General features: G+C 37.7%; 1 protein-coding gene across 7 annotated transcripts in view; it reads right to left on the bottom strand.

The window, feature by feature from the left end:
* GSK3B (glycogen synthase kinase 3 beta) overlaps positions 1 to 26445 on the bottom strand; it is a 203063-nt gene extending 176618 nt beyond the window's left edge. For all 7 annotated transcript variants that reach the window (XM_070583828.1, XM_008514623.2, XM_070583829.1 and 4 more), the window contains exon 1: positions 25197 to 26445. In XM_070583828.1, the coding sequence (XP_070439929.1) occupies positions 25197 to 25284 (88 nt within the window). In that variant the 5' untranslated portion in view covers positions 25285 to 26445. The remainder of the gene's footprint in view (positions 1 to 25196) is intronic.
* Positions 26446 to 27436: the final 991 nt, after the last annotated feature.

Below are 27436 nucleotides of genomic sequence, written 5' to 3'. Positions count from 1 at the left end.
TGATGAACAAGACAGGCAAGGCTTTTTCCTGCTTTTATGGAGCTTACATTGAACTCTGGTTGTTAACAGGTATCCTCACTTTATTAGGATTTACTTTTACTATTAAGCCACAATAGATTACAACAATAAAAATTTTCTCAATTTCTTTCCAAATATAGATTTCAGTCTAAGAAGAAAGTAAAGAGATATAGCCACACACACTGCTTTCTGGATTTTAGAGAATTATAATACAGAAAATTCAGGAAGTTAAACACAAACACACAAAATCTAGTATAAATGAAAGACAAGAAAAAAAGGTCTCAGAATCATGTCTTAAGTCTTATTTATACTCAGGAATCTTTTTTCATTATGCAAACTTAAAGCTCAATTGATAATATACAATAAAAAATCAAGTTGCAGAATATTCATGCAGAATAATCCCAATTTTGTTTAAAAACCATTTGTAGTATATATAAATGTTGTACACGCCTAGAAAAATGCCTTGAACTAATCTACTACTAGTAATTTCCGGAGATAGGAATAGACACAAAGTGGGCAAATCAGAGAAAACTTTACACTTTATTGTGTACGCTTCTGTACTATTTGAGTATTTTTAGTAAAATAATATCTTTATGATAAAAATGAAAAATCAAGTATCTTAAAGTTTCAATGCCAGAAGAAGAACCAGGCACTTGGACCCAATGAAATTTCCCTATGTAAAACCTTAATGTCCAAGAATATGGAACTGCTTCAATAAAAATTCAGAGTGCTATTCAAGCATAAAAATCAGGCATATGGAAAAAAAAAAAAAATCCAGGCATATGGAGCACAAAGGAAGTGCTCCATATACTATGAGTGATTTCCAGGATTTTTGTTAAGTAAAAACAATGCAAGGTACAAAACAAAGTATAAGTTTCATCTAAGAAAGAGAGAGAAATATGAATAAGTATACATTTTTTTTTTAATAACCAAAAACTAATAAAAATGGTCACCTATGGGATACGAAGAAGATAAAAGCTAGACTTTTCTGATTATACTTCATGTTGTAGTACTGGTTTTGGAATCATGTAAATATTTTACGTAATCAAACAGGCGGCTTAACCTCAGAAAGAAATCATTTGAAATGATTTTTAAAAAGTAGCTTGACTGTAAATCTCTAGTAGAATTTATATTAATAGCAAGAATTCTTAAAGTGTTTTCAGCAAACATTTTCTACAATACTCTCCAAATAACAATAGTAATATGTAAACATATATATAAATATAAATAAGAAAGTAATTCACTAATCTCAAAATTTTCACCATAAAAATCAAAGAGCCACAAATACAAAGCTTAAAAAAGTTAAAGGGAAAATCTTATAAGCCTAAACCCTTAATCCTGAAATGCAAATCTGGAAATATTGGTATGAACTCATGGTTTATTTTCTCATTTAAATAATCATACAACAAATTCAGCAAAGTTGCAGAATATAAGATCAACACAAAAATCAAGTTGTATTTTTATACACTAGCAATAAACAATCTGAAAAGGATATTAAGAAACAACTCAGTTTACAACAGCATATAAAAACTGAATTTACAATAGCATAAAATATCACTTAGCAATAAATTTAACCAAGGAGGTACAAGACTTGAAAACTACAAAACATTACGGAAAGAAATTAAAGAAGACTTAAATGAAAGGAAAGAGATGCCATGTTCATGGATCAGAAGACTTAATATTGTTAAAATGTCAATACTACCCAAAGCAATCTACAGACTCAACATAATCTCTATCAACACCCCAAAGGCCTTTTTTGCAGAAATGGAAAAGAACATCCTAAAATTCGTATAGAATTGCAAAGGATTCTGAACAGCCAAAATAATCTTTAAAAAGAACTAAGCTGAAATGCTTAAATTTCCCAATTTCAAAACTTACTACAAAGCTACAGTAACCAAGACGGTGTAGTACTAACATAAAGACAGAAATATAGATCAACAGAATAGATTTGAGAGTCCACAACCCATGGATCTATGGTCAACTGATCATCAACAGGAGTACCAAGACCATGCAATGGGAAAAGAATAAGCTCTTCAACAAATGGAAATTGGAAGACCGGACCCTTATCTGGCACCATGTACCAAAATTAACTCTAAATGGATCAGGGACCTAAATATAAGAAACAAGACGATAGGGGCTGGCCCCGTGGCCGAGTGGTTAAGTTCGCACACTCCGCTGCAGGCGGCCCAGTGTTTCGTCGGTTTGAATCCTGGGTGTGGACATGGCACTGCTCATCAGGCCACGCTGAGGCAGCGTCCCACATGCCACAACTAGAAGGACCCACAACGAAGAACGTACAACTATGTACCGGGGGGCTTTGGGGAGAAAAAGGAAAAAAATAAAATCTTTAAAAAAAAAATAAAGAAACAAGACGATAAAATACTCAGAAGAAAACATATGGGTAAATCTTCATGACTTTGGATTTGGGAATGCTTTTTCAGATATGACACCAAAAGCACGAGGAGGAAAGATGAAGTAGGTACATTCAACTTCATCAAAATTTAAAACTCTTGTGCATCAAAGTAGACTATCAAGAGAGTGAAAAGACAACCTACAGAATGGGAGAGAGTAGTTCAAGTCATATATCCAATAAGGGTCTAGTATCCAGAATACATACAAAATCCTTCCAACTTAACAACAAAAAGACAAACAAGCCAATTTTAAAACGGGCAAAGGACTTGAAAAGACATTTCTCAAAAGAAGGGTGCATAAATGGCCAATACACCCATGAAAAGATGCTCAACATCATTAGTCATTGTGGAAATACAAATCGAAATCACAATGAGATACTACTTCACACCAACTAAGATGGCCATTACCAAAAAGTGGAAAATAACAAGTGTTGGAGAGGATATAGAAAAACTGGAACTCTCATACACTGCTGGTGGGAATGTAAATGGAGCAACCACTGTGGAAAACTGGCAGTTCCTCAGTAAATTAAACATAGAATTACCATATGACCCAGAAATTCCACTCCTAAGTAAATATCCAAGAAAGCTAACAAGCATTCAAACAAAAACTTGTACACAAATGTTCACAGCAAAACTATAAGCAATAGCCAAAAGCTGGAAACAACCCAAACGTCCATCAACTGAATAAACAAAATGTGGTATATCCATACAATGGAATATTATTCAGCCATAAAAGGAAAGAAGTACTGATACATGCAACCAATTGGATGACCTCAAAAACATTATGCTAAGTGAAAGAAGCCAGACACAAAAGGTCACATACTGTATGATTCTATTTATATGAACTGGCCAGAACAAGCAAATCCATAAAGTCAGAAAGCAGATTAGTGCCAGGATCTGGAGGGAGGGAGGAATGCAAAGTGACTGCTTAATGAATACAGCGTTTCCTTTTTGGATGTGAAACAGTTCTGGAACTAGATTGTGGTAATGGGTACATAACACTGTAAATGTACTTAATGCCACTGAATTGTACACTTTAAAATGGTTCAAATGGTCAATTTTATGTTGTGTATATTTTACCACAAAAAGAAAAATCACACACACTAGAGCTGCCCACTAAAAAGGCCTAGAAACAACAACCAGTCCATATCAACAAAGACCTAGACTATGTTCTTTAAATACTATTTTCCACTAAAAAGAATCAGAACCCCTTAGAGAAAGAACTGGTTCCAGAGATAAGGGAGGTGATGTATGAGATGAGCTTGGAAATTTTATTATTCTAGAAAACAGGGTTACCAAAGATTACTGAGGTTATATCGAAGGATACTGGAGCCAACATGAAGGGGCTACCACCGGCTAAAGATAGGATAATTTGAGAATTAAAATGAATAACTGCAATGGATTAAGACATCAAACATATTCAAAGCCAGGAGTTCATATAGATACTAAAAACAAAAAGACAAATCTCACTGGTCACTGGCCACCTCTATCAAATACTAGGAAAAGAATCAAGTTTTTATCCTGCATTTCCTCAGAATAATCACGTAATTGATTCAGGTAAAGATGTTCTTTTTTATAGAAAACTCCAGCAAATAAAACAGAAGGAATGATAGAACATCACCACCATTAAATACAATGATCTAGATGGGGGTCAGCAAACATTTTCTACAAAGGACCAGACAGTAAATATTTTAGGCTTTGCAGGCCATACAGCCTCTGTCTTAACTACCCAACTATGCCACTGTAGTGCAAAAGCAGCCACAGACAGTATATAAAGGAACTAGCATGGCTACATTCCAATAAAACTTTATTTACAAAGTAAGTAGTGGATCAGATTTGGCCATGGGCTGTAGTTTGCTGAACCTTGATCTACACAATAATCACCAATGACTGTAATCAGGCTGATGAGAATAAACGTAGCCACCAATCGTTAACTTCACAAAACAAGAGACAGATTGCTAGACATTATTTGCCACCTGATATTATGCAATAGGAAATACTCAGCACCACCTAATAAAGTAATCTGAATAAAAGATCTACAAAAAAAAAAAAGGGGGGGGGGGCTGGCCCAGTGGCCGAGTGGTTAAGTTCGCACACTCTGCTTCGGTGGCCCAGGGTTTCGCCGGTTCAGATCCTGGGCATGGACATGGCACCGCTGATCAGGCCGTGCTGAGGTGGTGTCCCACACACCACAACTAGAAGGACCCACAACCGAAATATACAAGTATGTACTGGGGGGATTTGGGGAGAAAAAGCAGGAAAAAAAATCTAACAGTTTCAGGAAATACAGGGGACAGAGGAACATTCCCTCTATTAAATGACCAAAGGATACAGTCAGCATAATCCAGAATGCGGGAAATTCCAAAGGACAAATGATCTGATTTCTTCAATAAATAAATGGCAAGGAAAAGAGGAGGAAAGAAAAATTATCATGGATTGTAAGGAGATTTAAAAACAGCAACCAAATGCAACATATGAACCTTGTTTTGAATCCTAACTCAAATAAACCAATTATTTTAAGGGGAAAAAAGATACAACTGGGAAATGTGAACACTGGATATCTGATGATGTTATGGAATTTTTTAAATATATAAAAGGAGAATCATGGTGCTGTAATTATGTTTGTTTGTTTTACACATCCTTACAGAGATAAAATATTTCCCCCAAAAAATCATATGCTGTCTGAAATTTGCTACAAAAATATTTGGGGTAGTGGTGAGGTTATAGATGAAACAAGACTGACCATATATGGATTATTATAGAAACTGGAGATGGATACATGGTAGTTCATTACACAATTCTATTTTTATAAAATTGAAAGTTTCTTAATAATTTGTGAATACTTTAAAAATAAACACTCCAAAATGGAAAAAATATTTACCACCTGTCTAGGAATATCAGGTTCCCTAAAAAAAAAAAAATTTAATAAAAATTACCCCATTCTATCAGAAGCCAAGTTCAGTACCCATAAAGAGCTAAGTGGAAAGGGAAAGGAAGAAGAGAAGCAGAAAAGGAGAAAGAAGGAACCTGTGACTCATTTTTCCCTTCTCTCACCCTAGTTAGCGACAAGGCTGCTAGCTGCTCCTTTAAAACGTCCTGGCAAGGACAGAGTATTTTACTTTATAAGAAAATGTTTCCCATGAAAATCGTTCTGTCTCAAGCTGAGAAAACTGTCTGATGTTCTTAGAGCCCCCAATAATCTTGCTATTTCAAAGCAAGAAATAAAAAGTTAGGAAAGAAGAAGAAAATTTCCAGGAGGAGGAAAAAAAGCTTCTCCTCCAATTCCTCAAAACTGAGAAAGAGGAATAAAAATGGAAGGGAAAAAAAATACAGTATTCTGCTTAACTCAATCCATAGTTAATAGCCTTAGTAGTTTTGAATGGTTCTAAATAGTTCTCCACATTTTTAGAGAGCACCTCAGACCATTTAACTCTACTGAACAAGACTATAGACATCCAGGTTTGGAGGAAAAAAGATCTTCACGTTCCACCGTAATCTGGTGTGCCCGTTACAGTTAAACATTTAATATCTAACAGTCATGCAAACTAACATGCCACTGCATACAGACTAGCCTGAAAATAGTTTTCAGAAGAAAAATATGCAGTCTATAAAGACTGACTACAGAGACATCAGATATACTTAAAATATACATCTCACATTTAACAAACCAAAATTTTATGGGCATTAGGCCAATATGTGCTGATTATAACTAGTACTCACTGAAAAAGTGCCAGATCCCTAATGGGAACTCTATGCCCTAATAAAACACATTGAAGATGGAATTTCCATTACTTTAAAAACGCATCTGGTGATTTTTCCTCAAACAAATTTAAAAAAAAGAAAAAAGAAAAAAGATTTGTAGGCTCTCCTTATGGCCACCCTAAAACACACCTGTAAAAAGAAAAACAAAACAGGATACAGAGAGGTAACAACCTACACCTAAGCCTTTATTACTTTTATTATCACTAATAATAATAGAGGCTAAGATTACTATGCGCAAGACACTGTGCCAAGCACCTTCCATACATAATTACCTCCTTTAAGCTTTACAATCACCCAGAAAGGTTAGTGGTATTATCACCACTTTCAGACAAAGAAACTGAAGCTATAAAAAGTGATTAACTTGTCTAAGCTCACTATACTTGATCAAAGAGGGGGTTCTGGCCTTATGATGTCAAAAAATGGATATAAATCTACACAGACCTAAAGATAATATCAAATCTCACTCAAAAAGCACTTTAATTTACAGAGTGTTCCCTGAAAACTTCTCGTCTGGAATACGGAGTTGACTTATGCAAAGCGAAGGATGTGGACTGTGTGTCAGCTGGTCAATTTACTATCCTTTCTTTCTTCCCTAAACAGGGCAGCTTTGTTTCCTTCCTAGTATTACCGCTAAATTGCTGTTTCTAAGGAGTAAAACCCAAATGGGCAGTTCAGTACAATCACAGAGTAGCACAGAAAGATCAAAAGAGCAAAGATTAAGGAATCAGAGAGATTGGGGATCTATTCCCAGTTCTGCCCTGTTACCAGTTTTGTATCCTTTACCCTCCAGAAAGGCCTCAGGCTCCTTGTCTGTAAAATGGAGGTATCACCTAGGCCCTGTGGAGTAATGCTCTTTAAATGTTGGCTCCCTTCCCTTCTCTTCTAAAAGAAAAGCAGGGTACAAATACCTAAGGCAGAGCTTCCCAAGTGTGATCCAAGGAATACCAGTCCTTCGAGGGATCCTATAAGCAGCATTTCCTAAACTTCTTTGGCCACGTAATATTTGTTACAGCATAACACTGTTTAGAGCAACACTGACCAAAGGATTTTCACATAGGTTAAAAAACAAAACAACACTTTGCTTCAGATTCTATGATAGCTCTTTTGGGTCTCCAGTGTTCATTTTTGCCCACTATCTAGTTTCTGCCTTCATTCTGTATAGGTGAACTGGCAAATAAGTGCCTTCTGTAGATATGAATACTCCACTTCTTAAATATTACACATCAAGACCCAGACATCCTCTTTTAAGTGTGATCTGAAAAATCCAACTGCATGACCTTTCTGTAAGAATTGGATGACGACATAAGGAGATGGAAAGACATTCCATGTACATGGATTGGAAGAATAAACATAGTTAAAATGTCCGTTCTACCTAAAACAATCTACAGATTCAACACCATCCCAATCAGAATCCCAATAACATTCTTTACAGAATTAGAACAAAGAATCCTAAAATTCATATGGGGCAACAAAAGACCCCAAATTTCTAAAGCAATCCTGAGAAAAAAGAACAAAATGGGAGGCATCACAATCCCTGACTTCAAAACACACTACAAAGCTACAGTAATCAAAATAGCATGGTACTGGTACAAAAACAGGTGCACAGATCAATGCAACAGAATTGAAAGCCCAGAAATAAAACCACACATCTATGGACAGCTTATCTTCGACAAAGGAGCTGAGGGCATACAATGGAGAAAAGAAAGTCTTTTCAACAAATGGTACTAGGAAAACTGGAAAGCCACATGTAAAAGAATGAAAACTGACCATTCTTTTTCACCATTCACCAAAATAAACTCAAAAATGGATCAAAGACCTAAAAGTGAGACCTGAAACCATAAGGCTTCTAGAAGAAAACATAGGCAGTACACTCTTTGACATCAGCATTAAAAGGATCTTTTCGGACACCATGCCTTCTCAGAGAAGGGAAACAATAGAAAGAATAAACAAATGGGACTTCATCAGACTAAAGAGCTTCTTCAAGGCAAATGAAAACAGGATTGAAACAAAAAAACAACCCACTAACTGGGAAAAAATATTTGCAAGTCATATATCTGACAAAGGCTTAATATCCATAATATATAAAGAACTCTCGCAACTCAACAACAAAAAATCAAACAACCCAATCAAAAAATGGGCTAGAGACATGAACAGACATTTCTCCAAAGAAGATATACGGATGGCCAATAGGCACATGAAAAGATGCTCATCATCGCTGATCATCAGGGAAATGCAAATCAAAACTACACTAAGATATCACCTTACACCCATAAGAATGACAAAAATATCTAAAACTAATAGTAACAAATGTTGGAGAGGTTGTGGAGAAAAAGGAACCCTCATACACTGCTGGTGGGAATGCAAACTGGTGCAGCCACTATGGAAAACAGTATGGAGATTCCCCAAAAAATTAAAAATAGGACTACCATACGATCCAGCCATCCCACCACTGGGTATTTGTCCAACGAGCTTGAAGTCAGCAATCCCAAAAGTCCTGTGTACCCCAATGTTCACTGCAGCATTATTTACAATAGCCAAGACATGGAAGCAACCTAAGTGCCCATCAACAGATGAATGGATAAAGAAGATATGGTAGATATATCCAATGGAATACTCCTCAGCTGCAAAACAGAACAAAATCATTCCATTTGCAATAACATGGACGGACTTTGAGGGAATTATGTTAAGTGAAATAAGCCAGCTAGAGAAGGATAATCTGTGTATGACTCCACTCATATGAGGAATTTAAAAATGTGGACTAAGAGAACAGTTTAGAGGATACCAGGGGAAAGGTGGGTGTGGGGTGGGCACAAAGGGTGAAGTAGTGCACCTACAACATGAATGACAAACATTAATGTACAACTGAAATTTCACAAGATTGTAACCTATCATTAACTCAATTAAAAAAAGAAAAAAAAAAAACATGCACAAGGATTCAGCTTCCAGGACATTAATCACAATATTATTTATAACAGCAATTGGAAACAATCTAACATCCACAGACAAGAAAACTGTTAGACAAATCATGGTTTATCCATGCGCTGTCAGAAGTATGTTGTGAAAGACTAATGATCCGATAAAGTGTTCACAACACATGAAAAAGCAGATACAGGAAGGTTCTATTTTTGTTTAAAAAACATACATATATATCCAACTATATGTATATATATTATACGTGGATATAGACATGTACAGTAAATGCAAAAAAAAGCATCTCATCTCCAGATGATGGTATTACAGGGTGATTTTTAAATTTTGTACACTTTTCTGTATCTTTTAGTTTTTCTACAAAGAATGTGCGTTATCTCTGTAAAAAGAAAAAAACCAACTGCATGAAAAACAGGGCTTGTGATTGCAAAGTTAACAGAAAATAGTATTTTTTCACTGGTCTTCTAAGTTAGAGAGTAGAGGAGACAGGGAAGCAAAAATTCATCTATCGGTTTTCATTTACCTCAATTATGAAGTAAACCAAATATTACAAACAAAATGTGTACCTGGCCTGACCCGGAGACAGTAAGGCAGAGCAGAGGGTGGGAGCTAGTTATACTGTATCTGAATTTTGTATCATCACAGGATTTTATTGTAATTTGACATTTAAAACACTCATCAACTAGGAAAAGTTCCTCAAAGGCAAAGAAAATTTTCTCCAAGTCAGGAGAACTATAAATCAACCTTTTAAATTAACACTTAACTAACCTTTTAAGTTAAACTAATGCTTAACTACCTTCAAAAAGTACAAAAATACTTCTTAAAAAGAAAAACATGATTATGAACTGATGTATTAAAATTTGGTCTCTATATTTAAGATTCAACGTTTTAAGTTTCTGATTTATTTTTCAACATTCAACATTTATTAAGTGCCAACTAGATAAAGAGGATCTTCATGTGCAAGAATAAGAGAAAGCAACAATGCAAAATATTGAGACAAGTGACCATAGGAAAGTGTAAGGATGCAAGCAGGTAAAGTCTAACACTTGCCTTCAGTCAAGCTATGATGTGTTAACCAGACTCAAAATCGGTGTCTTCAAGTTACCAGAGGTAGCATGACTCCATTTTTGCATATTCATTCATTCTCTTAGGACACTAAAGTACTTAAGAATAAGAGCTCTATATCAAATTACCTAGGTTGGAACCCAGCCTCTGCCATCTGCCAGCTATGAAACCTTTGCAAAGGTTATCTAACCTCTCTAAGGCTCAATTTCCTCAAAGATAATGGGATCTGGCTCATAACTGACCTTGTAATATGAATTTCAACGATTTTTTTTTTTGAGGAAGATTAGCCGTGAGCTAACTGCTGCCAGTCCTCCTCTTTTCACTGAGGAAGACTGGCCCTGAGCTAACATCCATGCCCATCTTCCTCTACTTTATATGTGGGACGCCTACCACAGCATGGCATGCCAACTGGTGCCATGTCCGCACCTGCCATCCAAACCAGCGAACCCTGGGCCGCCAAAGCGAAATGTGCGCACTTAACAGCTGCGCCAGTGGGCCGGCCCCTCAACGATATTTTTTATCCATCTTTTATAGCCACTGTTTCATAGATAACCTATAGCAATCTTAAAAGCAAGGTATTTCCTTTTAAAATTTTTATTTTAAAAGGATAAAACAACTTAAATTTACTTGTATATGACTGACAATTACTTTCCCCTTTGTAAGTAACATTATAAAAAGTAAAAGTTCCCAAAGCTTACCCTAAGAAATCTTTTTTATCTTCTCCTTAAAGCCCCCCAGTACATAGTTGTATATTCTAGTTGTAGGTCCTCCCAGTTGTGCTATGTGGGACACTGCCTCAGCATGGATTGATGAACAGTGCTACATGTGCGCCCAGGACCTGAAGCAGTGACACCCCAGGTCAGTAAAGATGAATGCGCGAACTGAACCACTCGGCCACAAGGCCGGCCTCCTAAGAAACCTTAATTAACCAATTTCACAGTTTTCCCATTCTCTTTCCAAATTACAAAGGCCACAGAGTGTAGCAGTTCAGAGAACAAATTCAAAGTATGGCTAAGAAATTTGGTGGCTGTGTAAGGCCCTCTAAGCCTTAGTTTTCCTCATTTGTAAATTAAATTTGCCTTACCAGATTGTGGTAAAGATCAAACGAGATAGAAATAAATTGCTTAGTAGAGTGCAATGACACAGTAAGTACTCAAAAATTTTTTTTCTTTTACTTGAAGTCTGGCAGCCTGAGTTCAACATGATGAATATATTCCCTACTAGCTGTTAAGATACGGAATAAATCACTTAAAATACTTTTAACTGAGTTTCTTCATCCATTAAATGGGGATAATATTGTCTCAAAACATTACAAAAGTTAAATGAAATGACAGTGCTTGGTACACAGTAAACACTCAAAGGGTAGCTGAACCTGAATTACTCTAGTTCTAAGATCTGGGCTACCATCAACAGAATCCAGACAAACTAAATACTCAACATAATCACAAACTTTTTTCTAATTAACTTCTTCCTGACCCTCCCTCCAGTGGTCCACAACAGCATTTCTCACCTCTTCCTAAATTTTAGAAAGTTTACAGGCTTTCTCGTGTATATGTGAGAAACAAAAGGATGTTTTTTGGTTTTTTTTTCACTTGGGCCATAGAGTAAAGCTGCATTTTTAAACAGTATCTTATTCCTAAGTTAATACTGATAGCTGACAAGCTGTACAATTTATACTGATGCCATATACAAGGCAGTGGAGTCAGAGAATCTTCTGCCTCTGGGGATCTTTCTTTTCTAAGGACCCCAGGAATTGGCCCTCCTGTTCCTATTTTAGAAATCATGATACACAATGTTTCTTACTAAGTACTCATTCTCCACTATAGCAGAAATACAATACCAGAACATTTCCTCTATCTTTTGAAAGTGCACAGCTATTCTTTAATTTTCTAGAAACTGACAGGAGGTATATATATATAATATTAAAGTCTCTAAAGTCTCTCAATAAAGGTAACCCTGATGTTCAACTGAATTTAAACAGAACTATGCTTCGCTCCTTAGTAACTCCTCTTGGATTTCAAGAAGGGCATAGCAAACATTTGCTCCTTACAGAGAAAATAAATATCTTCAATGTCTAAGAATCATGCCCTAGATCAGCCAAACATCTCACAATGTACACAATTAGTCACAGAGGCAGATATCATGTTGGTCAGTAGAAACCAAATTATTATCCTGACAACAGGATTTCTCAAAACCAAATACGAACAGCCAAATTTTACAGCTATTTAAGAGGCTGGATTATTTAGCAAGAGAATCCACACCATTTACTAATATTTCTCACTCTCTCTTGGAAAGCTCCTGAATTTATACATTAATATGCACTAGTATATCAAACAAATATTATCTTAAAGACACAAAAAGAGGTGCTGTAAAAATTAGTTTTCACAAATCCCCAAAATACAATTATACTTCTAAGTACATGCATGATGAAAGTGCCTGTTCATATTTGAATATCATCTCTTTACTTTATCTCTTGCAGAATAAGCTACTTGGGGAAAATAAAGAAATTTATTTCATTGTTCTAAATCTCTCTTCCATCCTCACCCACTAAAAATAAAATCCTGGATGGCTTGGGGGTATTGTAGTAGCTGGACAGGCTCAATATTTCAAAAGTACTGTGCTTACCAACCAGTGCAACGTAGCACCCAAGTTCTTTCATTAATTCAGCTATCCAGCCCAAGAATTCAGACCACTCAGTGCTAAGCACACAGTATAAGTGTCTGTATTTCTATGTCTCTTTCCTTCCCTTACTATTACTCCATGTTTAAATAAAAACCCGGGTTTAACTTTATAAATTAATTTCTTATATCAAAACTTAAATGTTCCTAAAAACATCAGCGATGGTTTGGTGACCTGGAATCTATATCATGTAACTACCTTGTATAGTATACACGTAACTACCATGACAAATTGCCTTCAACTCAAATATATATTAAGTGACCGAATACAGAAAATACTGTGATCCACACTATAGGAAACACAAAGGTGACTAAAATTCTGGTTTTTTTGCCATACTGGAACTGAAAATTCCCTAGGGAGAGAAAAATCAAGTTAACCAGAATGTAAGGCAGAATATAAGAAGGTGACAGAGAGTGCTGCAGGAGTGACATGCAAGTGAATTTCATGCCTTGAAATAAGGCAGGGAAGACAAAGTGGTTGAGGTGGCATTTGAGACTCTGAAAGCTGGGTGGGTCTTTGAAACAACAAGGGTAAAGAATGTATGACAAATAATATTTTGACTAATAAAATTCCACTGGGACCAGGACAATCATGGCAATGCTAACATCTAACAAGCATACCAATAAGAATTTCAATATACATTTAACAGTTGGACTAAAATATAGGGAAAAAATCATTAGCTCCTAGAGCAAGCACCTTTCTGAAGAACATAAATCTCTCAACCTCCTTTAATGTGGTATAAAATTTCAAAATAAACTGAAGACATGACTAAAAACAAAACAGAGCAATGAGACAAATTAATGAAGTGCTTTTAAACCACATACACCTTATGTGTGCCTTGAGAATAAATAGACTATATGATAAGACAGACTGACAACAATATTACACGATCACATAATTCCTGGACAAAATTCTAAACCTGTGCTGTCCAATACAACAACCACTAGCGACATGCAGCTACTGAGCACTTAAAAAGTGTGGCTAGTCCAAATGAGGATGTGCTTAAGGGTAAAATACCCACTAGGATGTGAAGATTTAGTACCAAAAAAAGAATATAAAATATCTCATTAGTAAATTTTATATTGATTACATGTAGAAATAATATTTTGGATATACTGGGTTAAATAAAATATTATTAAAATTAAGTTCACCTGTGTCTTTTTATACTTTTTAATGCAGCTCCCAGAAAATTTAAAAATACATACGTGACTCACATTTGTGGCCTGCATTATATTTCTATTGAATAGCTCTGGTTTAAACAAATACTTAATATTCAATATTGTTCAGATTTCTGTACTTGCTTCATCTTGTTGCTTCATGTTACCATGGTAATCACTTGATCATAATGATAGAAAGAAACCTCCCAAACTTCTACGCCTCAGTGTCTAGATACTGAAAAGGTGAGACACGTGCCAAAAATGTGTGTCAGCCTCTTAACTACACTTTGGGAGCAAATGTGGAAAAAAACACCATCTAACAACTTATCCAGATACATTTACCAAGCAGCTAATACTGTGGGCACTGCTGGCTGATGTCATGAGATTATGTTAGATAAGAACTAGTCAGTGATACAAACACATGGGATCCAGGATATAGGAGTGGACCCTGAAGAGCAATGAAAGAAGTCGGGGCATGACAGCTGTACAGCAGGGCCTGGAGAACAACCACACCAGATCCCAGCAGTAGGAGGAGGACTCTAGGAAAAAGGACACTCCAGAAAAAGAATGGAGGGTGGGGGAAATCTAGAGAATGCCTGACAAAATCTGAGGGGAAAAAATCAAGACTATGATAATTGCAAACAGTGCAAGAAAAATAAAATGGCAACAATAAGTATAAAAAAATTAAAAGCAAAGGAAATATGACTGCCACTTTGGAAACAGTTTAACAGTTCCTTGAAATATTAAACAGTTACCAGTGAACTGACCTAGCAATTTCACTCCTAGGTATTCTCAAAAGATCTGAAAATATTATGTCCACACAAAAACTTGTTCACAAATGTACATAGCAGCATTTTTCATACTAATCAAAAAGTAAGTAACAATCCAAATTCCATCAACTGACGAATGGATAAACAAATAGTGGCACTGTCATACAATGGAATATTATTCAGCAACAAAAAGGAATGAAGTACTAATAAATGCTACAACCTGGACGAACTTAGATGATACCATGTGGAGTAAAAGAAGCCAGTCACAAAAGGCCATATACCGTACCATTCCATTTATTTGAAATATCAAGAATAGGCAAAACAATAGAATAGAGAGGAGATTAGAGGTTGCCTAGAGTTGGAAGGAAGGGGAATATGGGGAATGACTACTAATACATACAGGGTTTCTTTTTGGGGTGATAAAAATCTTCTAAAATTAGACTGGATGATGGTTGCAAGACTCTGTAAATATACTAAAAAACACTGAACTGTACAAATTGAATGAATTTTATGGAATGTAAATTGTATCTCAATAAAGCTGTTTTTAAAAGCAAATGTGATCACTGTATACTACTTGCTTCTGCTAAGAATATTTTTAGTGTCTAGATACTGAATATTAATCATTTGAATAATAATTTAAATAAAATGATTTAACTAAAAATAGTGGTATGATTATATTAGCATGATAGCAAAAGGCAGATGGAGATGACAATAAATAATATCTACCATAATGAGAAGACAATAAACAATATCTAAATATAATTTTAAGAAAAAACCAAAAAGTACACTAATTAAAAATATGACAAAAACTAGTGGAAGAAATAGCTGTCATAGTTAAGGTTGCCACTGAGAAACAGAAATGGGGGGGGGGGGCAGATGATTGGCTTCCATAATAAGACTTTCTGCACTATCTGATTTGTTTAAATTATATGAATGTATTACTTTATAAAAATAAAAAATATTTTTTTAAACAAGACTAAGGAGTTCTTAGTTTAGGAGCAGAATGAAACCGTGCGCTCTTAAAGAGGTAAAAGGCACAGGCTTCACTGACATTGACGCACTCTGCGCCTCTGATCTCTCAAGAGAACAGGTTGTCTCATCTGAGATGTTAGAAAAATGGAAAGTTAAAGGAAAAACATAAACTATCCTTTGTCTTACTCTCCACCATGAAATAAACAACTATTTCCAGCAAGAACACAGATAACATCTACTTGACACTCTAGATCATTTCTCAAATACACAGTCGTAAATATTTTAAATGTGCTACTAAGTGTTCACTGGTTATGACTATTAGCATTTTACCTCTTATTACCAAGAGAAGTACTCTCTCATCTTTGTTCTTATTCCCCATCTAACTCATATTCTCAAAAATAAGAGTTTAGTAATCTACTAGGATGAAAAACAATAGCCACTTTTCTAGAGTAATTGATTTAAATTTTGTTTTAATCCTAATACTCTTATGCTAAAGCCAGTGTTAATTTAGCTATGTATACATAAAATATAATTCCCCAGTAGAAATAACCTATAACGATTCAGAATATTTATCGAAGGATACATAAGAAATTGGAATGCTGGCTGCCTCCAGGAAAGGGAACTGGTAGTTAAAGGGCAGGAGCAGGAGGAAGACATCACCCTTTAAATTTTGAAACGTGAGTAAATTCCATTTTTTAAAGCAAAATATGTAAATAAGATAACCATATAATTGTCTAGCATACAGCATCCAATTAATATTATTGTGATTACTATATATTATGCAAATATGATAAACATATATACATATAATTATATATTATTACTGAAACCCTACCAACTCAAAGCTTCCCCCTTCCCTTCAGAGTTCAAATAATGTGTAGAGTGTGAAAGCTCTGAAATTCCAATAGGACAGCAAATGCACCCCCAATACTGTCAGTCTGATGCCAGGCATAACTCCAGCACCTCCAACTCTTCGGGTGCTGCCTCTATAAACTCCGAAGTCTAGGAGTAGCAAGCAATTTGACTCAGCTCAACAACTTCAACACAAGTCATGAAAAAAGTGGCTAATCAATTAAAAAGAATTAACTGATTTCATGGAATAAGGGGAAGTAGAGGGAGTCACATTTTTAAAAGATAAGTTAGCCTTCCTTGGAAAGAAATCTGTAACACCAATCTTTTTAGCTTTATTAGCCATTAAAGCCTCTAAGAATTTCTTAGACCTAATTCCTTCTAATATAACTTTGCTTCTTTTCAAAGTAAGAAATTGCCTCAGTTTTTTAATGACTTTGTTTCCTACGCAGCTATTGCTAATTCTTTCTAAATGCTCCATAAATTTTTAAAAACATCTCTCAATACTATTTACATATGCTCAAATGTATCAGATAATCTATCAGTTCTTTTTTTTCCTTTTTATTTTTTGTCTTTGAGAACCTCTCTCTGCCCTTGTCTCCTGCCCCAATCTGGACCAGCTGTCCTACTGTAATCTTTCACTGCTCTCCCACATTGAAGTTCATGTTTCCTGAATTCTGTATCTTTTTATTTCTTAATTTACTCTATTGAACTCCAAAGAGAAAAAAGTACTTTGCCACGATCGTGCTTTTTCTTCAGATCAATGATTAAGATACCCACCTTTTCAATTCTCATTACCTAGGCCATAAGTGTATTTGGTAAAGCTACTGCCTAATAACTAATCATAATTCATAAGAAAACTTAAATGATTCCATGCAGTGCCTTCTAAGCACTCCACAAATAGAAGATATGGGCAGGTCAAAATCCAAACAGCAACTCCACATAATACCACAGAAGAGAAAAATACTACTACAAACCTTAAATCAGATAAAATGCTGTTGCTGAGTAATAAACGTAGACTGACAACAGAAGAAAGAGTTGGAAACAATACTCTGGGCAAGCCTACTAAAGCCTTTAGTACCTTTATCCCTATCACTGAAATCCAACTAGAGCTGATCAACCAAAAGAGATGATCCAGTTCTCTTCCTCATCACTTCAGTGACCAAGAAATTAGAGAATGTCTGATGTAGTGAGAAGTTCTTACAGACCTCCAGCTATCTAGAAGAGACTTTCCTGCCTCCTGCCCTTTTAAAAAAGAGTGAAGTTAGTATAATTTAACCTTCTCTAGGTCAACATGTTGAACAATTATCAGAGTGATTTCTCCTGGAGCTGTGTAAACCTATACCAAGTAATTTCAACGTGCTTGTTTTCCTGAATTGTCTGTCTATTCTTTTTAGTAGGTGTCATGCTTAATACCAGTATCCACTCATTCCCTTCTAATATGCAATTTTCAAAAACCACACAACTGAATACGTGCTAAATAGTAATAAAGAACTCTTAAATGAAAGCCTAAAAGTCCATCTACGAACAAAGTGTATACACCATTTGTCTGGGCATTTCAGCTGCTTGGGAGCCTCTTTGGTTTACTTCTTGTCAAATACCAACCCACTCTAAAAAGGTGATGTTCCAGATAACCCAATTCCACACTGATGCATAGCTGTTATTCTTCAGAAATAAAATTTTAAAAACCTGAAGGCTCACAGACCCAGATCTAACCCATGTTCAACAGATACTTGACTAATTGGTTGTGCATATATAATCAGAAAAAAAACCCAGAAGTTTGCTGTCAAATATTAAAAGGTGGAATAGAACACTTAGAACATTTCACAACCTATATGAAGAGGTGGAAAGAAATAATAATCCTTAACAATGGATAATCTGAAGAATCACTATTATTACCTGGAAATATAAGCACACAAGATTTACTTATGAACAATCAGTACTTTTCAATAAAAACCAGTGCTCTGACTGAACAGTAAACAAAAAAATAATATCATATACTACTTCTTTTTTTGTGTGTTGTCATAAGCCTTAATATTTCATTTTCAATGTTCATCTTAAGATGTTTTCCCTGAAATCTTAAAGGAATTGAAGATTCTTTCCAATATAACTAAGTATTTAAGTACTGTATTCACTAATAAGCCTGTCTGAAACTAATTTCAAAAGCAGTACTAATCATGAAAGTCTTACACAGTCTCTCCTAAATTAGCAATGAAAGACCATCCTAAAAACAAAAGGCACTTTAGCTTATCTCTGGAATCCAAGTGTTAAGGGAACAGCAATCCATTCTTTGTACAATAAAGAGCAAGGGCTCTAGAATCAGTATGCCTGAGTGTAAATTCTAGCAGAGCAACTTTCTGGCCAGGTAATCTTGGACAAGTTGCTTTACCTCTCTAAATTTCATTTACCTCACCTATAAAGTGGGCATAATAGTACTAGCTACTTTGTAGTTACTGTAATGATTAAAATGAGATATTGCATGCAAAGAATTTGGCAGAGTGCTCAGTACATAGTAAACATTCAATAAGCATATCACGTCAATCATATTTTTATTCACCGCCACTTTCTATCAAAGCAACTTATTTATTTTTAGCTTCCTAAACCAAGGATTTCGACATGTTATAATCAATGGTAATGAAAAGATGAAGTCCTAATGTTACTGCTTTGCACCAGTATTACTAATATTTTTTTTAAATGCCTCCCTCTATCTACCACCTCTCTTAATGGCATGCTTATTCAATCCTAGACTTGTAAGTTCATTTAAATACCACCTTGTAAAAAACAATTTTCTAAAAAGTAGTTCCATCTTTGTCAGAAATGTTTACTTTTTATTACTAGATTGATCTGAAAGAATCAAAAAATAATCAACTCCAGACTGTGCGAATAGGGCAACATTTTAAAAGTTAGTATTTGTGCCGTTGTTGGCGACAGTACCCTGGAGACAAAATGAAAAGGTGATTTGACAGAATTATTTTCAAAAAAAACAATACATGATTGCTTCAATCTCATCAAAACAAAATGCTTTTAAGAAAACTATTCAATACAAAGATATAAGATTCAACCATTTACAAAATCTTAACTTGCATACCCTTTGAAAGTAGAGCTTTTCTCCCCAAACCATAAGCAAAAGTGGGAAGGGAGATTGTAAACTAAAATTCCCTATCTACAAAATTCTGTCTTTACATCTTGTACCAGACCAAGTACATTACAGACACAAGTATACGCTGAAACAATTTACTGAATGTCCATTATGTCCTGAGCATTAACTCACTTTTTAAAAACTAGAATGAAAACTCAGTAATAAACAGAATAGAATAAATATCCCTTTATTTTATCAATTTAATGGTAGGAAACTTTTGGGAAAATGATTAAATCCTTCTCCTTTACTGTCAGTGTTTCCTTGCTGTTCTATTCACACAGGGCTTTATATAAACACATAATTTTACATCACATTCAATCAATTTCAAAGACAATTTATATAACCAAGGAAGAGTTGTACAACCCAAGATAGGAGCAAAGATTGCAATCTCTATTTTAAAACCAATGAACCAGGAAACAACTTCTATCCTTGAAACCGTACACGATTCCCTTCCCACAACACTCCCCCCGCCAAATGCTAGAAAATGATGCTAAACATTCCAACAAATTCATTTCCTCATGGTGATTATGCTCTTAGTAGAACAATATCCGGGAAATCAGGTTGGTCCTGTTAGTACCAGCATATACTCCCAACACACCCACTTGCTCTGGCCCCCTATTCTCCATTTAAGGGTGGAGCATCACAAGAGACACTACAGTCTCACAGCCTGCCCATCCCCATCCCAGTCTCACAATCCCATGAGTCTTATTGAAAAGTAGAGAACTGTGGCACCAGGGTCAGCACATGCATGTTTCACAGCCTATACCTAAAGAGCACACAAAAAGAGAGCTCCTCAGTCTCAGAATCTGCTGCTGACCCTTAAAAAACTCTGGCTTCCTAGCCTTGCTGTTTCTCCAAAACAGTATCTCATACATGCAACTTAAGCCCAAATAAGAGGCAGAGAAGACAGGGTGCAAGTACTGATTTTCAGTTGAACTATGCCAGTGAAATGAGAAGACGTCACCTCATTTTCTAAATGCAATTCCCAATCAGCATAAATTGATTTGTGAATCTCTGGGTTCCCTTCAAGTTATTTCCTAGTGCCTGTGCCTTATGGTCATTTTACAGTTAGCATTCTACAGGTATAAACAACAAGAGAGCATCCAATACTTCTATGAAGGTCTTAGTGTGTTAACAACTCTGGAAAGGTCTGGTTGGGAAAGGAACGAAAACAACGAAAATAAGGTTCTGGTTTTCACTCTCACACATGAACTCTCTTCCACATAACATGGATAATCTAGAAATTAGCTAAATTCTTTTTTTTTTTTTAAGATTTTATTTTTCCTTTTTCTTCCCAAAGCCCCCTGGTACATAGTTGTGCATTTTTAGTTGTGGGTCCTTCTAGTTGTGGCATGTGGGATGCCTCCTCAGCACAGCCTGCCGAGCGGTGCCATGTCCCCACCCAGGATTCGAACTGGCAAAACCCTGGGCCACCAAAGCACAGCGCACGAACTTAACCATTCAGCCACAGGGCCGGGCCCTAGAAATTGGCTAAATTCTAATATCCTAGTTTTTAGATGTCATGATGAGATTAAAGTCCCCTGGGAACAGAAGAACTCTAAGTTGCCACCTACTCTTTGGTTTTAACTTCCATACAACTACTGCACAAAAATATGCAACCAGTATTAATTATTCTCTCTTCATTAAAAAAAACTTTGATCGAGAAAGGTTTTCTATGAGGAAATAAGTGATACTCACTGACTTATTTTCCTCTTTCCAAAACATATATTTAAGCATTAAACCTAGGCAATTAACTAAATTTTCGCCAACAGTATACCAAAAAGATTACTAATATTTTAACCCAAATCACCAGACAGTCCCTTATTTTTTGTATTTTGAGTAAAACATCACATGATTCTATAGCAGGAACTGCATGGCTATTAACTCTTACTTAATAACACTTGAATCCGGATGTGGACAAAAAAGAAACATTGGTTCCACCATAGGAAACAAACAGAAATATTTCACATATACTGATTTAAACTTGAGATGAATGCTTAACTCAACAAAAAAGGCAAAAAATAATTCTGATAAAATCAACTTTTAATTTCTGCTAGAGCTTTCAGAAACCAAGTGAAGGCTGCTATTATTATCATTACCATTATTTTAAACAAAAGGTTTACCTAAAAATAATCATTATTTACGAAAAATAAATTTTAAGCACGTACCAAAATTAAAGGCAATATAAAATATCCAAAATTTTTAAGTCACAGTTTAGTCCAAAAAATATTTTCATATAAATTACCATTGAACTATTATAACTAGGTTTCAAATGTGAGGCTTTTGAATCTACATAAAAAATTACTTTCTTTTTTAAGACTTTAATGGAAAGCATGTAAATAAAAACCCTTAGTTTACTTCTCCCTAAAATAAATCTGACATTTTTAGGTGTAGAAAAATTAGAAACTGTGCAATTAATAGACTGAAAAGTTAAATATCATTGCCAGTAAGCAAGAGCTGCCCGCTGAATTTCAAGGGAACCTATTGTACATTAAATTTTTAAAAACTGAACTCATCTACCCTCTCATCTCAGCACTTTCTCAACTTTCCCATTACAATCAACAATATAACTCGGCGGTCAAGTCTTCCAGACCAATAACATCAGAATTTATTTTTAACTCCTGACTCCTTCCCAAATATTCCCCTTCAATCCAAACCTAAGTCCTGCCAGTTCTTCATTCACACTCTCTCTCAAAATGTGTTCTTTTCATCCCATTTTCACATTTTACTTTATATTTGCTCATGACTCACAACATACCCTACTATCTCCCCAAAAGGGCTCGAACGTCTCCATTCTAATCCATCAACCCAGCTACCCAAATAATCTTCAAATATCTTGCTCAGCAACCTACAGTAAATTCCAACCTCTCTTCAACCTCAATCAAACTCATAGGCCCCCTCTGCTCTCCAATAACATTAACACATTTCTCAAATTCCATCTTCTTATTTCCCTATTCAGGCCCCTTTAATTCAGATTTACCAACTTGCTTGGTAAACACGAAAACCATCTACCTGTCAGACAAAAATCACCATCTCTGTGCCTCTGTTCATTCCTTTCATCAAGAATCCTTTATGCTTCTCTATCAATTCAAGTTACTGCCTCCTTTAACACCTGTCTTAAAACATACTTCCCCTCCAGCCCATCTGCCTCATCCCTTTATTCTTTGTCCCTCTGAACAAAGCAGTCTATCTGTATTTATAATCTTGCAGTCACCATGCTATTGTTTTCCTATTTTGTCCCATAACCTACGTCTATAACCAAATGATAAGCTTTTGAGACCAAGGACAATAATTTCTTAGGTGTCTCTGTTTTGAACAGGGGTCCCTTAGAACATTAGCACTCTAACAAATGCTTAACAATTCTCCTTTCTTTTAAAATGTCCTTAAAGTCAAGGTTGTCAAAAACACATAATTAGCACTGAATTCCAACTTTTTAAATGTTATGTAGACCTATATGCTAATAGAAAATCAAACATTTTAATCTACACACTTTACAGGAGTTACCCCATCCTCAGTCAACATTCACACTATCGAGAATTAAGGCGTCATTTTCAAAGAAAATCATGGAAACAAAATGAAAAGTCCAAAATTTAACATTATAAGCTATTCTATTTGGTGCTCTGAAACAGATCTAACAAATTAATTACCTAAAATTGACTTTGAGTGGTTTTTAAACTATATTACCAAGAAGAAAAACACACAAACACTCCAGTGCCACAAGAGGCTCTTAAGTAGCTATTATAAGATTTGCTTCATCATAGCTGAAAATTACCCCTGAATTTTAAAATATTCCTTTCAAATGACCCCATGAAGTGCTTAGAAAGCTTGACCCTTCTCTGAAAGACGCATCGTCAGCTTCTCTCTTCACATACTCTGCATTCTGTACCAGCTAGTCACCAAAAAAAATTAACTTTCAAAAATAATCTCCCATTCAGCTATTACCTTAGATTACCCTGTTTCAAGCAAGTTCCAAAAGCCAACATGAATTGAAATCCTAAATTCAGTTAAAAGTGATCATTTACGTTGCTTAAGGATATAATCAATCTCATACAACAGCATATACTTTTTTTTTAATCTCAGTTCTTCACTTCTCTTTCTCCTAGACAACAAAATAGTCTCCTTTGCCGTCATCATGCCCCTTTCTCAAGGAATAAGAAAACAATATATTTTTGTCAAATTCTGGAAGCATGTTTAAATAAGCTAAATTAAATATCACATAAACATATCCACAAAGATACATCAGAATATCGGATACTTAGTATACTAAACATCTCAAGAACACAGACTTTTCAGCACAAATCTGGGACAAGAATACAGTCTAGCAACAACCCTGAACACAGCCCAAACATCCCTCTTATATCCAGGACCAGTCTTCTGCAAAACCCATGCCGGAAAGGTCTAAATCCATATTCTTCTAACTAAATCCATTGTTTTATCTAAATATGACAAGAAACCAACACAAGAGAATTTTAAATAGTCCTAAGAAGGGACTCCCGAATTCTCTATCATTTAACAAGTACTGAATGCAATGGCACCCCAAAATTGAACTTAAATGACGAAATCAGTGACAATTAACATTTCTACTTAGAATTTGGCAACATGACAATACAAACCTCAATCAGAACTTGGACCTAGTTCCAACTTACCTTTTGATTAAACATAAATTATATACTAGTAGATCGGTAGTGTCAAAACAGGACGGTTAAGAGAGAACATATTAAACTACTTATCCAATTTAAACCAATGCGTGCAGACATACTCCCGCTACGGGGCACCTATCAGCTCCCACCCGCCCCTTCTAAGGCAGGAATCAATGCTCGCCTCCAAACGTCAATCTTCTAAGGCAGGAATCAATGCTCGCCTCCAAACGTCAATGCTGGTTACTGAGCAAGTTCATCTCCGGATAGAGAACAAATACTTTGAAGAGTCACACAGGCAAGAAAGAAATGTTAGGAGCCTGTGACATTAAGGCTCTCTAATCAGTGTACAAAACTATGATAAGCCCAGAGACCTGAGCTAACTAAAATATCCCTCATTCCAAAAGACACAGACTCTGCCAATGCACATAATGGTTTATGAATCTTGTCCTTCTCTTCATGCAGAACGAGCAAGTAAACACTTCCATCACTATTTTAACATGGAAATACTCAAGCACTCGACAAAGCTGACTACCAAGAGCAAGAAAAGTATAAGAAGTGTTTCAAATCAAATCATCCGAGTAAAAATCATATTCTCTCCACCCAAGGTTAATGAGACCGGGGGAGGGGGGTATGGGAGGAGAACAGAGGGAGCTGCCTCATCCTTGACTGAAGACAGGTTTTTGCCCTTTTCCATTACCTCTGACGGTTTCTATCAGGAGAGTTAAGATTTTAAGATCCTGGTATGTCAAGGTTTCTTATTTTAAGGGTGAGGTGAAGAAGGGATATAAAATAAAATCAATACTCACTGCTAACTTTCATGCTGCCAAAAGCTGAAGGCTGCTGCACTGGCTTGCAGCTCTCCGCAAAGGAGGTGGTTCTGGGCCGCCCTGACATGATCACTCTCTTCCCGAATCACCTTCTTTTCCTTCCTTCCTCCTTTTCTTCCTTTTGTTTTGTGTTGGGGTGTTAGGTTAATGATAAATGCAGCATTAAGTTCTCCCACAAGAAAAAGAAAAAGACTTCGTCCGCTTGGCTTTTCACTCCTTTTGTATAGCTATAAAAAAACGAGCGATGTATTTCTCCTTCAAGACAGATCAGTACGGATATGGAACATACAGATGATTTGGGGCTGGGAAAAAAATACAATTCTTTCCCCTCCCTTTCCTTGGAGGGGAGAAAAGGGGGTAGGGAATCCTAAAAAAAAAAAAAAAAAAAAAATCACGTGAAACGGGGACAAATACTTGATTGAAAATAAGTACTTTGAATATTATATTTTCCTCGGGATTTTTTTTCCGAGTCAATGAAGAAGAGAAGCGGCGGAAGGATCACGAGTCTCACGCTTGAAAAGAGGGGGGATGGGAAGGAGGGAGGGAGAGGGAGGGGGTGGCTCGGAGATGCGACGGGAAGCGCTGCGGCTCCGGCAGCGGCGGGATCCGGCGGGGGCCCGGCGAACTGGAAGGCGGCGGAGTCGCGAGGCAGTCAGAGGCGGGCGGTGGCGGCGGCTCCTCTCCTCATTGCGCCAGGAGCAGCTGCAGGCGGCGGCTGGATCCAGCGGCCATGGCGGCGGCGGTGGCGGAGGCAGCTCCCTTCAGATCCCAGGCAGCGGCTCCTCGACTGCTCCCCATACGCCGGGGACATGGGAACCCGGCAACCGCTTCCGTCCCTCGGGGCCCCCTCCCCCGTCCACGGCACCAGCGCGGCCGCCCTCCCGCCCCTCGCCTCAGCTCGGTCTCCGCTCAGGAAGTGTCCGCGCTTTGCCCCCAGCCCGGAGCCCTGTCAGCGGCTGCGGGTCCGGCTCCTCCTCGCTTCCTTCCTTCCTTCCTTTGTCACTCGGCCCGGGCGGCGGCGGCGGCGGCAGCGGCAGCGGCAGCACAAGCCCGCATTCGCCCGGGTCGGGGGCTGCTGTGTGTGAGGAGCGCCGTCTGCGCAGCCGCTTAGCTCTTCCCCACTCCCCCTCCCCCCTCCTACTCGGCCTCCGCCTCCTTCCTCCCCCACCCAGCCTTACACCGCCCAGCGCCCCGCCGCCCGCGTAACAGGCGTCTGGGAATTGCCGGCCGAGCCCCGCGCCCGCCCGCTTCGGCTGGAAAGCCGAAGCCGGAGCGGAGCCAATCACGGACGTCGTTTGTTTGCGGCTCCTCCCGGAAAAAGCCGATCGACCTGAGGAACCAATTAGAAAGTGTCGCTGGAAATCCACGCCCAAAGAGCGGAAAATGCCGAAGGTAGCCGAACGAGAAGGTTGGTTCGCCTTGTTCTGTGGCTGGGTAGAGGAGAAATTCGACAATGGCAACAGTGGCCAATCAGAGTCGCCGGCTCTCAGGAAAAAGCTTGAAGAGTTAAAGGACGGTGAAACCCAGAGTTACTGGTGAAACAGCACGGCTGAGCGCCGCGGCCGCTTTGTAATTGGCCGAAAACTCCTCTGGGAGTGTACCTCCCTCGCTGATTGGTGGAGAGAAGGGGGCTTCCGAGGGCAGCCTGGCCAGTCAGAACGTCTCCTCCCTCGCCGAGGTGGGGAGAAGAAGAAAGCGAAGGGAGGGGGTCTATAAAGCGCCTGTTCATTGGCCTGAACCTTCGAAGCTGGAGCGGGGGCAAAAGGGAAGGGGAGGGAGGCCGAAACCCGTGGCGGTAGCCAATCGGCACTGACTGCCGTCCAATCGCAAGACCTAGGTGCAGTGTGATTGGCCTCCGGCCTCCGGCCTCCGGCGGCGGGCCCACAAGAAGGGCGCCGCTCGGCCGGGGTCGGGGCGGACGGTCTGACGGAGTGGCCTGCGGCTGTTCCCAGCTGGTGTGGAAACCGCAGACGGGGAGCGCGGGCCCCCAGCACAGCCGGTCCGAAACCGCTGCGGTCGGCGAGGCTGGCCCGGAGCGCTCGAGCGAGCGAGGGTTAGGGGCTCTCCCCTCCCACGGAGGCTCTCGGCGGGGGCGGCTACCCCTCTCCGCCCGGGATAGCGCGTCTTCCCCGAGAGGGCCAGGTGGACCCGGGTGCGATTCTCAGGCGCTAGAGTGGGGATAAAGCTTCCAGAGAGGCAGCGCCTCTGGGCGGCCGCGA

The sequence above is a fragment of the Equus przewalskii genome, chromosome 18 (genome assembly GCF_037783145.1).
Source record: "Equus przewalskii isolate Varuska chromosome 18, EquPr2, whole genome shotgun sequence".
Classification (NCBI taxonomy): Eukaryota; Metazoa; Chordata; class Mammalia; order Perissodactyla; family Equidae; genus Equus; species Equus przewalskii.
This window is presented reverse-complemented; position numbering and strand designations above follow the sequence as displayed.